The sequence below is a fragment of the Lepidochelys olivacea genome (genome assembly GCF_965140295.1).
Source record: "Lepidochelys olivacea isolate rLepOli2 genome assembly, chromosome: 24".
Classification (NCBI taxonomy): Eukaryota; Metazoa; Chordata; order Testudines; family Cheloniidae; genus Lepidochelys; species Lepidochelys olivacea.
Genome location: NC_140434.1, coordinates 18,493,918 through 18,508,585, shown reverse-complemented (window position 1 = coordinate 18,508,585; position 14,668 = coordinate 18,493,918). Strand labels below are relative to the sequence as shown.

Below are 14,668 nucleotides of genomic sequence, written 5' to 3'. Positions count from 1 at the left end.
ATGCAGGGTTGTGAAATCTCCCGTCTCCGGGTCCACCAGGATGTCATGGGGCAGCCCCAGCCGATCCCCCAGGGGGCAGGTACTCTCCTGGCCACAGGTGAGTCCCGTCCGTCCCCGGGCACAGGGAGCCGGGTGGTGGGGGCGGGATTTCACTTGGGGAACGTGCCGCTGTGGATGACGGATTCTGGGGTCAGGATGGAATTTGTGGGTAAAACCAGCGAGAGGAAAACCCGGGGCCATGTCCCCCGACTGAATTGGGGAGAGCAGGGATTGGAGCTTGGGACTCCCACAGCCCACGCTAGGGGCCTGGCCAGCGGGTCTGAGTCCGTCTGTCCTTCCTTCTTCTCGTTCCTCCTCCATCTCTCGCCCAAGCTTGGGGTCATCCCGATGAGGAGCAGCACCCCCGTCCACATGTCGTCCTGCCTAGAAATGTTCCCCTGCCTGTCAGCGCTGAGATTCCTGCCAGGACTCCTGGCTTCATTCCCCGGGTTTGAAAGGGGAATGGGGGTGCAACGGGTGGGGGCTGGGAGCCAGGACTTCTGGGCTCATTCCCCAGCTGTAGAAGCGGGCTGGGGTGTAGTGAGTTTGAGCAGAGATGGCTGGAAATCAGGACTCCCGGGCTCTGTCCGTGGCTGTGAAAGAGGAGTGGGATCTCGTGGGTTAGAGTGGGCTGGGAGTCAGGAGTGAGGACTTCTCAGCTGTCTTCTTGGTTTTAACCCTGAATTGAAGACATCTTTTTTCTACCTCAGTTTCCATATTTCTTTGATAGGGATAATATAACTTTGCAACCATCTAGGGGCATAGAAGGGGCGGGGAAGGTGTTCTGAGGTTTAATTGATGTTTCCACATGAAAGCTCTAAAAAAACCAAAGTGGGAAAATCTTCCTTTCTTTCTTTCTTAAAACTACCTTATGCTCACATAATGAATTTAAAGGCCCCCATGCTCTGGAGAGGAAAGAGTTGATGCTCCTGGGATCGCTGGCTGGAGATGAACAGCCATTAATCCAGGGGCTTAACAAGCGTGAATTGTATTCTGAAGAAGAGAATTGGCAGGATCAGTGATGAAAAGTGGGCTGAAGTCGAGTGTGGCTCAGCTGATGTAACTCTGAGAGGCAGAGGCCTGGAGCAGAGAGTGACGGCGGGGTGTGTGTGTGTGTGTGTGTGAGAAAGGTTCACCGCAAAGCCAGAAAGAAACCCCTCTTCAGAACAGCCGAATTCTTGTTTTTCTGTCTACACAGACATCTGGGGTTTGTTCGCAGGCACAAGCTGCACCCCAGATAGCCATGTCAGCAGGTGAAAATGTATTGTAGCCACAGACACTCAGGCAACAAACTGACTTGTCTGTGGTTTTGAGTAAGATACAAATGACCAGCTAGCAAGATGCCTTTCCCCCTCCGGAGCGTTAAATGGAACTGGGCAGAACTGCTGCAAAAGCAGGTGGCATTTCTCCAAGATCTGCCTGCCCACACGTTCAGTGAGGAGGCATTGGTGGTAACAACTCCCACAGCGCCACCTCTTGGTTGCTGGTGGTATTTCGTCCACAGGCACTGCCTGGGAGGGGTGGGGAGCCGGGGTTTGTACTGAGAAGGGATTTTTCCAACCTCCAGGGAGCGCTCTGCAATGCGAGGTGTGTGCGTCCAGAGAGCAATCGTGCTCCGGCCCCCTGCAGCCCTGCGCCCCCTGGGAAGGGACCTGCGTCACCGTCGTGGCAGAGATCAGGCTGGGTGAGTGAAAGACGATTTCTACTTAGTGTAGACACCATTGTCCTCCTGAAGCCACGGGTCAAACCCAGGAATCCTGGCTCCCAGCCCCTCCCCCTACTCTAACCAATAGTCTCCGCTCCTCTCCAGGAGCAGGGACTGCTCAGTCTGGAATGATAATGTCATTGACGGGGGATGGGATGAGATGGGGTATTGCAGTGGGTGGCTGTGGGGCCTGGATCAGACAGAAGAGAGGATTTTATCACGGGGGGTGGGGAGATGAGATTAGTTGGGGGTGGGGTGGATGGAACAAAAGGGGAGGATGGAGCAGCTGGGGGTCCATTGGGGAGTTCATAGGTGATGCTCTATTTCTCTTCCACAGAGGGATCCTCCATGTCCTACACGGGTAAATTGTGCCTGGAGCCCAAGAACTGTGAGCCCGGCCCCTTCTCACTGACCTTCCCGCACAATGTCACCGTGCGGGCGAACATCGCCTGCTGTGACACCGACGGCTGCAACGCCGGGGCCATCCCAGGTGTGTGTCTGCTGCAAACCTAGAGCCCTGCTCCGGCCACACCTGCCTGGAGAGAACCCAGGAGTCCTGGCTGCCAGCCCAATGCCCCCATCCCTAACCACTAGACCCCACTCCCTTCCCCGAGATGGTATTGAGCCCAATGTGTGGTGACTCCCCACCCTTGGCTGACTATGTGTGTCTGACTGTTCTCAGTGCCAACTGTGAGCTCCGTCCCCAACGGCCGTCAGTGCCCGTCGATCCTCAGAGCGGGGCCATATCACTGGAACGAGAAGGATGTCTTGGCCTGCACCGGCACCGAGGACCATTGTGTTGTGGAATCTGGGATATTTTTTTTTGGTAAGTCCTCCAGATGCGGGCGGGGTCTGAACACAGAGCACGAGGTGGAGCCCAGGTGTCCCGGCTCAGTCCCAGACCCCCTTGCTCTGACCCACTAGACTCCACTCCCCTGGCAGAGTTGCAGAGAGAACCCAGGAGTCCTACTTGCCGAGATGCCAAAGGAGCACCCAAGGAGGATAAGGCCACTGCGGAGAAACTAAATGAATTCTCTGCATCGGTCTTCACGGCTGAGGCTGGGAGGGAGATTCCCAAATCGGAGCCATTCTGTTTTGGTGACAAATCTGAGGAACTGTCCCAGATTGAGGAGACATTACAGGAGTTTTTGCAACAAATTGATAAATTAAACAGTAATAAGTCACCAGGACCAGATGGGATTCGCCCAAGAGTTCGGAAGGAACTCAAATTTCAAATTACAGAATGACTAACTGTGGTTTGTAACCTACTTTTTAAATCAGCTTCTGTTCCAGCTGGCTGGAGGATGGCTGATGACACGCCAATTTCTAAAAAGGGCTCCAGAGGTGATCCCGGCAGCTGCAGGCCAATAAGTCCGACTTCACTACTGGGCAAACTCATTGAAACTATAGGAAAGAAGAGAACTGTCAGACACATAGATGAACATAATTTGTTGGGGAAGGGTCAACATGGTTTCGGTAAAGGGAAATCACGCCTCACCAATCTACTAGAATTGTCTGAAGGGGTCAACAAGCGTGTGGACAAGGGGGAATCCCATGGATATAGTGTACTTAGATTTTCAGAAAGCGTCCCTCACCAAAGGCTCTTAAGCAAAGTGAGCTGTCATGCGATAAAATCCTCTCATGGCTCAAAAAGAAAAGGAGGACTTGTGGCACCTTAGAGACTAACCAATTTATTTGAGCCTGAGCTTTCGTGAGCTACAGCTCACTTCATCGGATGCATACCGTGGAAACTGCAGCAGACTTTATATACACACAGAGAATATGAAACAATACCTCCTCCCACCCCACTGTCCTGCTGGTAATAGCTTATCTAAAGTGATCATCAAGTTGGGCCATTTCCAGCACAAATCCAGGTTTTCTCGCCCTCCACCCCCCCACACAAATTCACTCTCCTGCTGGTGATAGGCCATCCAAAGTGACAACTCTCCACACAATGAATGTCACGGCTAACCTGGTGGCTGAACTTTGTGACTTTGTCCTTACCCATAACTATTTTACTTTTGGGGACAATGTATACCTTCAGATCAGCGGCACTGCTGTGGGTACCCGCATGGCCCCACAGTATGCCAACTTTTTTATGGCTGACTTAGAACAACACTTCCTCAGCTCTCGTCCCCTAAAGCCCCTACTCTACTTGCGCTATATTGATGACATCTTCATCATCTGGACCCATGGAAAAGAAGCCCTTGAGGAATTCCACCATGATTTCAACAATTTCCATCCCACCATCAACCTCAGCCTGGTCCAGTCCACACAAGAGATCCACTTCCTGGACACTACAGTGCTCATAAACAACGGTCACATAAACACCACCCTATACCGGAAACCTACTGACCACTATTCCTACCTGCATGCCTCCAGCTTTCACCCTGACCACACCACACGATCCATCATCCACAGCCAGGCTCTGCGATACAACCACATTTGCTCCAACCCCTCAGACAGAGACAAACACCTACAAGATTTCTGTCAAGCTTTCTTACAACTACAATACCCACCTGCGGAAGTGAAGAAACAGATTGATAGAGCCAGAAGAGTTCCCAGAAGTCACCTACTACAGGACAGGCCTAACAAAGAAAATAACAGAACGCCTGCACATCCACCAATGTGATCTATGCCATCATGTGCCAGCAATGCCCCTCTGCCATGTACCTTGGTCCAACTGGACAGTCTCTACATAAAAGAATAAATGGACACAAATCAGATGTCAAGAATTATAACATTCATAAACCAGTCGGAGAACACTTCAATCTCTCTGGTCACGCAATCACAGACATGAAGGTCACTATCTTAAAACAAAAAAACTTCAAATCCAGACTCCAGTGAGAAACTGCTGAATTGGAATTCATTTGCAAATTGGATACTATTAATTTAGACTTAAATAGAGACTGGGAGTGGCTAAGTCATTATGCAAGGTAGCCTATTTCCCCTTGTTTTTTCCTCCCCACCCTCCCCCCAGATGTTCTGGTTTAACTTGGATTTAAACTTTGAGAGTGGTCAGTTTGGATGAGCTATTGCCAGCAGGAGAGTGAGTTTGTGTGTGTATGGAGGTGGGGGGGGGGGGTGAGAAGGCCTGGATTTGTGCTGGGGGTGGCCCACCTTGATTATCATGCGCATTGTGGGGAGAGTGGTCACTTTGGATGAGTTATTACCAGCGGGATAGTGAGTTTGTGTGTGGGGTTTTTGGGAGGGGGTGGGGGGGGTGAGAGAACCTGGATTTGTGCAGGAAATGGCCCAACTTGATTGTCATGCACATTGTGTGGAGAGTTGTCACTTTGGATGGCCTATCACCAGCAGGAGAGTGAATTTGTGTGGGGGGGTGGAGGGTGAGAAAACCTGGATTTGTGCTGGAAATGGCCCAACTTGATGATCACTTTAGATAAGCTATTACCAGCAGGACAGTGGGGTGGGAGGAGGTTTTGTTTCATATTCTCTGTGTGTATATAAAGTCTGCTGCAGTTTCCACGGTATGCATCCGATGCAGTGAGCTGTAGCTCACGAAAGCTCAGGCTCAAATAAATTGGTTAATCTCTAAGGTGCCACAAGTCCTCCTTTTCTTTTTGCGAATACAGACTAACACAGCTGTTACTCTGAAACCTGTCTCACGGCTCAGTAACTGGTTAAAAGATAGGGAAAAAAGGGTAGGAAGAAATGGTCAGTTTTCAGAAGGGAGAGAGGTAAATAGTGGGAGTCCCCCAGGGATCTGCACTGGGCCCAGTGCTATTCACCAAATTCCGAAATGTTCTGGAAAAAAGGGTAATAGTGAGGTGGCAAAATTTGCAGAAGATACAAACCTACTCAAGATATTAAAGTCCAAAGGAAACTGTGAAGAGGTACTAAAGGGTCTCTCAGAACTGGGTGACTGGGCAACAAAATGGCAGAGGAAATTCAGTGTTGATAAATGCAAAGTAATGCACATGGGCAAACGTAATCCCAAGTAGACATACACAATAATGGGTCAAATTTACCACTCAAGAAAGATCTTGGAGTCACTGTGGAGAGTTCTCTGAAATCATCCACTCCATGTGCAGCGGCCGTCAAAAAAGCAAACAAATGCTGGGAATCATTCATAAAGGGACAGAGAATAGGACAGAGATCTAACCCCAAAGATCGTGTTGCCTCAATATAAATCCATGGGACGCCCACAGCTTGAACACTGCGGACGGATGTGGTCGCCCTGTCTCAAAAAAGATCTATTGGAATTGGAAAGGCTTCAGAAAATGCCAACCAAAATGATGAGGGGGATGGAATGGCTGCCATATGAGGAGAGATTAATAAGAGTGGGACTCTTCAGCTTGGAAATGAAACGGCTAAGGGGGGATATGATCGAGGTCTAAAGAAGGTTGAAGCGTGTGGAGGAAGTAAAGAAGGAAGTGTTATTTACTCCTCCTAACATAAGAACGAGGGGTCACCACAGGCAGCAGGTATAAAACAAACCAAAGGAAGTACTGCTTCACACAACGCACAAGAAACCTGTGGAACTCATTGCCGGGGGAAGTTGTGAAGGCGCAGACTATAACAGGGTTCAAACAGGAACTAGAGAAGTTCCTGGAGGACAGGTCCATCTGCGGCTATTAGCCAGGATGGGCAGGGAAGGTGGCCCTAGCCTCTGTTTGCCAGAAGCTGGGAATGGGCGACAGGGGATGGATCACTGGATGATTCCCTGTTCTGTTCATTCCCTCTGGGGCACCTGGCATTGGCCAGAGGATACTGGGCTAGATGGACCTTTGGGGTGACCCAGGAGGGCCGTTCCTCTTCTGTTCTCATGTTGTTCCAGGCTCCCTGCTCTGAGCACTAGACCCCAGTCTGCCTGCAGAGCCGGGTGCAGTCCTGCTGGGAGGGGAGTGTGTGAGAGACCTCATGAGGGTCGCGGGGGGGGGGAATTGGGAACCCCCGATCACGTCTCTCCCCCTGTCCAGGTCACATCAAAATGAGGAATACTGCGGCTGGATGTGGCTCCCCTGGCGCCTGCGTGAAGAGAGTGTTGGTGAAGAAATACGCCCAGGGCATGCCGGAGATCCTGAGCCACGCCAAGTGCTTCCCAGCTCCCAGGGCCAGCGGAGGCATCGGGGAGCCCTGAGCCCCGGCCTGGCATCCTCCCCTTCTGCTGCGTGCCGGGCTGCAGTGAACCTCCCTTCAGCAGCAACTGGCTGCTGCTTCTCTTTGGGGGAGATTGCGGATTCCTTTTGTGCATTGGCTGAATAAAGCGAGTTGTGGGGAAAGTACCCCCCTAGCTCCTTGTCCCCTGACCGTCCCGTACCGGCTCCCCCCCCCAACCTCTGTCTGTGCACAAGTGATGCTGGCAGGAAGAGAACCCGGGAGTCCTGACTCCCAGTACCCCACCCTTTAACCCACCAGACCCCACTCCCTTCTGAAAGACAGGGATAGAGCCCAGGAGTCCTGGCTCCCAAGCCCCCTGCTCTAACCACTGGACCCCTCTCCCCTTGCAGGGCCAGGGAATGGAACCCAGGAGTCCTGCCCAGACCCCCTCCCCCAAAGCAAGGCCCGTGGCCTGTGGAAAGGCACCAGCGGGCTGAGCTCCCCTGGGGAAGGAGGGCTGTGGGAAGGAGAGGCCGTGGCTCACCCAGCTGTCCAGGCGGGCGGGAAAGCCCTGGAGGGGAGAAATGTCCTTCTAGGTTGATTTTGCAGGGCTCAGTTCGTCCCGCTCTCTGGAGCGGCTCCACTGGGAGTGCCGGGCTCAGGGAAGGTGTCAGGAAACAGGGCAGATCCCCCCAACCGGTGGTGCTCTGTGAGCAGATTTCACCCAGCGTGAACTCCTGGATCGCTGCCCCCGTCTGACCCCGGAGTCACAGCCAGTCCCCTCAGAGACTCTCAGACAAGCTGGACTTTGTGAGGAAAGGTCACGTACACCCCAAACCAGCCCACCCAGGTTGTTCCCAGCCCCAGGAGACCGGTCACTTACCCCAGAGCCACGGGACCCCAGATCCTCCACCAAAGGCAACGCTGGCAGCCAGGTCTGTAGGAATCTCGCTAAAGGTTCGTGAGCTAAGGAAAGGGAATGAGGGTCACGAGGGGTTAAAGGCGGTAAAATTCATGCCCAGATGAGTCGCATTCTGTAATTCCAGACGGTGGCGGTGATGGAAGAACCTGCCATTCTCCCAAGTCTTTTCAGGTGCCCCCAGACCGTCTCCGGGGATCCCTGCTTTGCATCTGGTTCTGGTCCCTGTAAGAGTCCAGCCAGCCCAGCGAGGCAGGATCCTTCCCTGAATCCATCCTTACAGCTTCTTCTCCCAGAGAACAAGCTGGCAGGGCCCCCACCCACGTGGGCTTTGCCTTCGATGAGGGAGGGAGGAATGCAGCAGTCAGCACACACGATGGCCCCTGCCTTTGGACTCAGCACTTTCCTGGTGCGAAAGTTCCTCCTTAGCATCCCTCCACCGTCTCTGCTGGGTCAGTGAGTCCCAGGGCTGTGCTCAGGGTGAATGGTTGTTACTCCATGAAAACAGCAGACGGGAAAGGGAAAACCATACCACGGCCCATTGGTTTTCATGAAATTGAAACTCCAAACACACTGTTCTACCTTCGCCATGCCTTTGATCTCGGCCAGGGGCTCTCGACCTTTCCAGACCGCTGTACCCCTTGTGGCAGTCTGATGTGTCTTGCATAGCCCAAGTTTCCCCTCACTTAAAGCTACTTGCTTCCAAAACCAGACATGGGGTCTAAATTAGCTGTTCCCAGTCAAGAAAGAGATCTTGGAGTCACAGTGGATAGTTCACAGTACGCAGTGCATGTCAAAAAAGAGAACAGAATGTTGGGAATCATTAAGAAAGGGAGAGATAATGAGACAGTAAATGTCATATTGCCCCTATATAAATCCATGCTACTCCCATTCTTGAAAACTGTGTGGAGATGTGGTCACCCCAGCGTATAAAAGAGATATCGGAATTGGAAAATCATAGAATCATAGAATATCAGGATTGGAAGGGACCCCAGAAGGTCATCTAGTCCAACCCCCTTCTTGAAGCAGGACCAATTCCCAGTTAAATCATCCCAGCCAGGGCTTTGTCAAGCCTGACTTTAAAAACCTCTAAGGAAGGAGATTCCACCACCTCCCTAGGTAACGCATTCCAGTGTTTCACCACCCTCTTAGTGAAAAAGTTTTTCCTAATATCCAATCTAAACCTCCCCCACTGCAACTTGAGACCATTACTCCTCGTTCTGTCATCTGCTAGATGAGAACAGTCTAGAGCCATCCTCTTTGGAACCCCCTTTCAGGTAGTTGAAAGCAGCTATCAAATCCCCCCTCATTCTTCTCTTCTGCAGGCTAAACAATCCCAGCTCCCTCAGCCTCTCCTCATAAGTCATGTGTTCCAGTCCCCTAATCATTTTTGTTGCCCTTCGCTGGACTCTCTCCAATTTATCCACATCCTTCTTGAAGTGTGGGGCCCAAAACTGGACACAGTACTCCAGATGAGGCCTCACCAATGTCGAATAGAGGGGAACGATCACGTCCCTCGATCTGCTCGCTATGCCCCTACTTATACATCCCACAATGCCATTGGCCTTCTTGGCAACAAGGGCACACTGCTGACTCATATCCAGCTTCTCATCCACTGTCACCCCTAGGTCCTTTTCTGCAGAACTGCTGCCTAGCCCTTCGGTCCCTAGTCTGTAGCGGTGCATTGGATTCTTCTGTCCTAAGTGCAGGACCCTGCACTTATCCTTATTGAACCTCATCAGATTTCTTTTGGCCCAATCCTCCAATTTGTCTAGGTCCCTCTGTATCCTATCCCTCCCCTCCAGCGTATCTACCACTCCTCCCAGTTTAGTATCATCCGCAAATTTGCTGAGGGTGCAATCCACACCATCCTCCAGATCATTTATGAAGATATTGAACAAAACCGGCCCCAGGACCGACCCCTGGGGCACTCCACTTGACACCGGCTGCCAACTAGACATGGAGCCATTGATCACTACCCGTTGAGCCCGACAATCTAGCCAACTTTCTACCCACCTTAAAGTGCATTCATCCAGCCCTTACTTCTTTAACTTGCTGACAAGAATACTGTGGGAGACGGTGTCAAAAGCTTTGCTAAAGTCAAGAAACAATACATCCACTTTATTCAGAAAAGATTCAGAAAAGGGTCATAAAATTATTAGGGGGATGGAACAGCTTCCGTGAGGAGAGATTCATAAGAGTGGGACTTTTCAGCTTGGAAAAGAGACAGACAAGGGGGGATAGGAGAGAGGTCTAGAAAATCATGAGTGGTGTGGAGAAAGTAGATAAGGAAGTGTTATTTACTCCTTCTCATAACACAAGAAGTAGGGGGCCACCAAATGAAATTAAGAGGCAGTAGGTTTAAAAAAACAAAGGAAGTGTTTTTTCACATAATGCACCATCAACCTGTGGAACTCCTTGCCAGAGGAATGTGCAAAGTCCAAAAGTAAACTGGGTTCAAAAAAGAGCTAGATACATTCATTGAGGATAGGGCCATCAATGGCTATTAGCCAGGCTGGGTAGGGATGGTGTCCTTAGCCTCTGTTTGCCAGAAGCTGTGAATGGATGACAGGGGATGGAACACTTGATGTTTGATTACCTGTTCTGTTCATTCCCTCTGGGCACCTGGCATTGGCCACTGTTGGAAGACAGGATACTGGGTTAGATGGACCTTTGGTCTGAACCAGTGTGGCCCTGTCAGGGTTCCTTCCCCACTCTGAACTCGAGGGTACAGATGTGGGGACCCGCAGGAAAGACCCCCTCAGCTTATTCTTACCAGCTTAGGTTAAAAACTTCCCCAAGGTACAAACTTTGCCTTGTCCTTGAACCGTACGCTGCCACCACCAAGCGTCTTACACAAAGACCAGGGAAAGAGCCCACTTGGAGACGTCTTCCCCCAAAATATCACCCCAAGTCCTACACCCCCTTTCCTGGGGAAGGCTTGATAAGAATCCTCCCCAATTTGTACAAGTGAACACAGACGCAAACCCTTGGATCTTCAGAACAATGAAAAAGCAAACAGGTTCTTAAAAGAAGAATTTGAATGAAAGAAAAGGTGAAAGAATCACCCCTGTAAAATCAGGATGGTAAATACCTTCCAGGGTAATCAAATTCAAAACATAGAGAATCCTCTTGGCAAAACCTTAAGTTACAAAAAGACACCAAACCAGGAATATTCATTCCCTCCAGCACAGCTTATTTTACCAGCCATTAAACAAAAGGAAATCTAACACATTTCTAGCTAGATTACTTACTAACTAACAGAAGTTCTGAGACTCCATTCCTGAGCTGTTCCAGCAAAAGATCACACAGACAAGCAGTCTCTTTGTTTCCCTCACTCCCGATTTGAAAGTATCTTGTCTCCTCATTGGTCATTTTGGGTCAGGTGCCAGCAAGGTTGCCTTAGCTTCTTAACCCTTTACAGGTGAAAGTGTTTTGCCTCTGGCCACGAGGGATTTTACAGCACCGGGGACAGAAAGGTGGTTCCCCTTCCCTTTATATTTATGACAGGTCCTTTCTTATGTTATTATAAGAATACATAAGTGTTACGGCCACATCGTGACTGACAAATAGCTTCCTTTCTCAGTTCCACCGTGTAATTATAAGATAACTCCACTGGGATATAAATATTGCACTTACATTTCAGTGGACAGTACATAGAGCTGCACAAACAAGTCATTGTGTCCGGAAATTTTAGCTCGTGTTGACTTCACTAGTGCTTTATATCTGGCCTGTTGTAAAATGAGGCAAACATCAAGATGAGCTGATGTTCCCCCCAGAAGACCTGTGTGTACCCCTGGGGTACACGGACCCCTGGCTGAGAACCACTGATCTCCATGAATGCACAAGCAAATTGGCCTCAAGACACATTGGCATCACCTGATCAGCCAGTGTCACATGCAGGGCTGTGAAATCTCTCATCTCCGGGTCCACCAGGATGTCTTGGGGCTGCCCCAGCTGATCCCGCAGGGGGCAGGTATTTGCCAACCCTTCTGCAGAGAAGGACCTGGGGATTACAGTGGATGAGAAGCTGGCTATGAGACAGCAGGGTGGCCTTGTTGCCAAGAAGGCCAACGGCATATTGGGCTGTATTAGTAGGAGCGTTGCCAGCAGATGGAGGGAAGTGATTATTCCCCTCTATTCGGCATTGGTGAGGCCACATCTGGAGTACTGGGTCCAGTTTTGGGCCCCCCACTACAGAAGGGATGTGGAAAAATTGGAGAGAGTCCAGCAGAGGACAACAAAAATGATTAGGGGGCTGGAGCACGTGACTTCGGAGGGGAGGCAGAGAGAACTGGGCTTCTTTCGTCTGCAGAAGAGAAGAGTGAGGAGGAATTTGAGAGCAGCCTTCAACTACCTGAGGGGGATTCCAAAGAGGGTGGAGCTCGGCTGTTCTCAGTGGTGCCAGATGACAGAACGAGGAGCAATGGTCTCCAGTTGCAGTGGGGGAGGTCTAGGCTGGAGATCAGGAAACACTATTTCAATAGGAGGGTGGTGAAGCGCTGCATTGGGTTCCCTAGGGAGGGGGTGGAATCTCCATCCTTTGAGGTGTTTAAGGCCTACTTGACACAGGCCTGGCCAGGATAAATTCGTTGGGGTTGGTCCTGCTTTGAGCAGGAGTTGGACTAGATGACCTCCTGAGCTCTCTTCCAACCCTGATCTTCTATGGTTCTCCGATTCTCTGAACCTGCCTGCCGTGCCCACAGCCAGCAGCTTCATCGCTGCTCTGATCACTGCAGAAAATGTCCGGCCACCATGTGGGCGCCCCAGCCCCTCTTCCTGCTGTCTGCTCACCTGGTCACAGGGGAGTCCCATCCGTCCCCAGGCACATGGAGCCGGGCACCGATGAGGAGCAGGAAACATTTGGAAATCACAGACAATTCTCAGGAGTCAGGAAAACCGTCCCCCACCCTTGTCATCCTGCTTGGAAATGTTCCCCTGCCCCCTGCGCTGAGATTCCTGCCAGGACTCCTGGGATCATTCCCCGGCTCTGGGAGGGAGTGGGGGGTCTCTTCTGGGGTGTATGTACCCCACGCTGGCCCAGCGAGTGCAGGGAGAAAAGGGCCGAGCAGCAGAGAGGGTTTTGCAGATTCCTGGGCACAGGGACTAGCGTGAGGGCCGCGCTGAGCTGGGTGAGCCGGGACCGCGCCCTGCTTGGCCAGGAGGGGACACTGTTGCACCATTGCACTGACTCACATAGTCTCATTTCTGGGAGCCAGGACTCCTGGGTTCTATCCGCAGGTCAGGGACGGGGTGGGTCTAGAATAGGCTGGAAGCCAGCAGCAATTAGGACTCCTTGCTTAAAAGAACAGGAGTACTTGTGGCATCTTAGAGACTAACAAAGTCATATAAATTGGTTCGTCTCTAAGGTGCCACAAGTACTCCCGTCCTTTCTGGCGATACAGACTAACACGGCTGCTACTCTGAAATCTGACTCCTTGGCTGTATTCGTGGCTCCGAGTCTGACACTGCCTCTTTCTGCCTCAGTTTCCTTGTTTATAAGATGGAGGTAATGTTTGTGACGAAGTGGGACTGTTCTTGATGTTTCCTCCGAGTGGTGTGGGGGTGCCTCGGTTTCCCCTGGGCAGTTCTTGGGTGTCTAGGGGTGGGGTAAGGGTGTATGATCATTGCAGAGCCCTAGAGGGCAGGTGTGTGCAGGAGTCCGGACACAGAGAATGGCCGACACCCTGTTTCCTGGCCACTGATGGCCTGGGCCCTTCCCCCCTGCAAGGTGAGAGCTAAAGGGTTAGAGAACAAAGGAATCAGGTGCCCTCCTGGCCTGGGAAAGAGACAAAGCCCAGAGGAGGAGGGGCAGGAGGGAGTTTCAGTTTGGGGCTGGCTGGGACATGGAGTGAAGTGCAGACGTGGTTGCAAAATGGACCCAGCTGAGGGGTCCGGTTCTCTGCACCTGCAAGCTCTGTGTCAGACCATGTTCCTGTCGTCTAATAAACCTTCTGTTTTACTGGCTGGCTGAGAGTCACGTCTGACTGCGAAGTTGGGGGGCAGGACCCTCTGGGTTCCCCAGGAGCCCTGCCTGAGCGGACTCGCTGGGGGAAGCGCACGGAGGGGCAGAGGATGCTGAATGCTCCGAGGTCAGACCCAGGAAGGTGGAAGCCGTGTGAGCTGTGTGTCCTGCAGACAGGCTGCTCACAGAAAGGCGACTGCCCCAGAGTCCTGACTGGCTTCATGGGGAGCAATTCCAGAGCATCGCCCAGGGACTCCGTGACAATGTTCCCTTCCTCCCACCTGGGACCCTGGCAAAGGCAGGGGAAGGCATTTGGAGGTTGAAGTGATGTTTCCAGAGGAAAGCTCCGGAAAAAAACAAAGTGAACCAATTGGTTTTCTTTCTTTCGTCCTTCAATTAAAAACTTATGTTCACTGACTGAATTGAAACTCTCCCAAGCTCTGGACAGGAAAGAGTTAACGATCATGGGATCTCTTCAGCCAGCCCAGAGTTTTTTGCATGCATGATGGAGGTGTGAAGCCATCAGTGGCGAGGGTGAACGATCACCAGTCAAATTCGGAAGAAGAGAGTTGACAGGACAGGATGGTCCCCGGCTTTGGAGTCGACACTTTTCTGGTGCTTGCATTTCAGTGAAGAGAATATAGAGCAATATGAACAAGGGGTCGACAGTTTAGCTCGTACTGACTTCACTCGTGCCTTAATGTGGCCTGTTGTAAAACGAGGCAAATATCCAGATGAGCTGATGTACCCCCGGAAGACCTGTGTGTACCCCTGGGGTACCTGGACCCCTGGCTGAGAACCGCTGACCTCCACTAACGCACAAGGGAATTGGCTTCAGTACACACTGGCATCACCTGGTCAGCCAGTGTCACATGCAGGGCTGTGAAATCTCCCATCTCCGGGTCCACCAGGATGTCATGGGGCAGCCCCAGCCGATCCCCCAGGGGGCACGTACTTGGCAACCTGCCGGATAAAACCA

General features: G+C 51.5%; 1 protein-coding gene across 1 annotated transcript; it reads left to right on the top strand.

The window, feature by feature from the left end:
- Positions 1-6,845, top strand: LOC311512498 (phospholipase A2 inhibitor and Ly6/PLAUR domain-containing protein-like; the record flags this gene model as incomplete). The annotated part of the gene is made up of 5 exons (XM_084613705.1): positions 1-97; positions 1,607-1,723; positions 2,082-2,234; positions 2,427-2,570; positions 6,685-6,845. The coding sequence occupies 5 exons, from the start codon at positions 1-3 to the stop codon at positions 6,843-6,845; spliced, it is 672 nt and encodes a 223-aa protein (XP_084469831.1).
- Between the last annotated feature and the right edge of the window lie 7,823 nt (positions 6,846-14,668).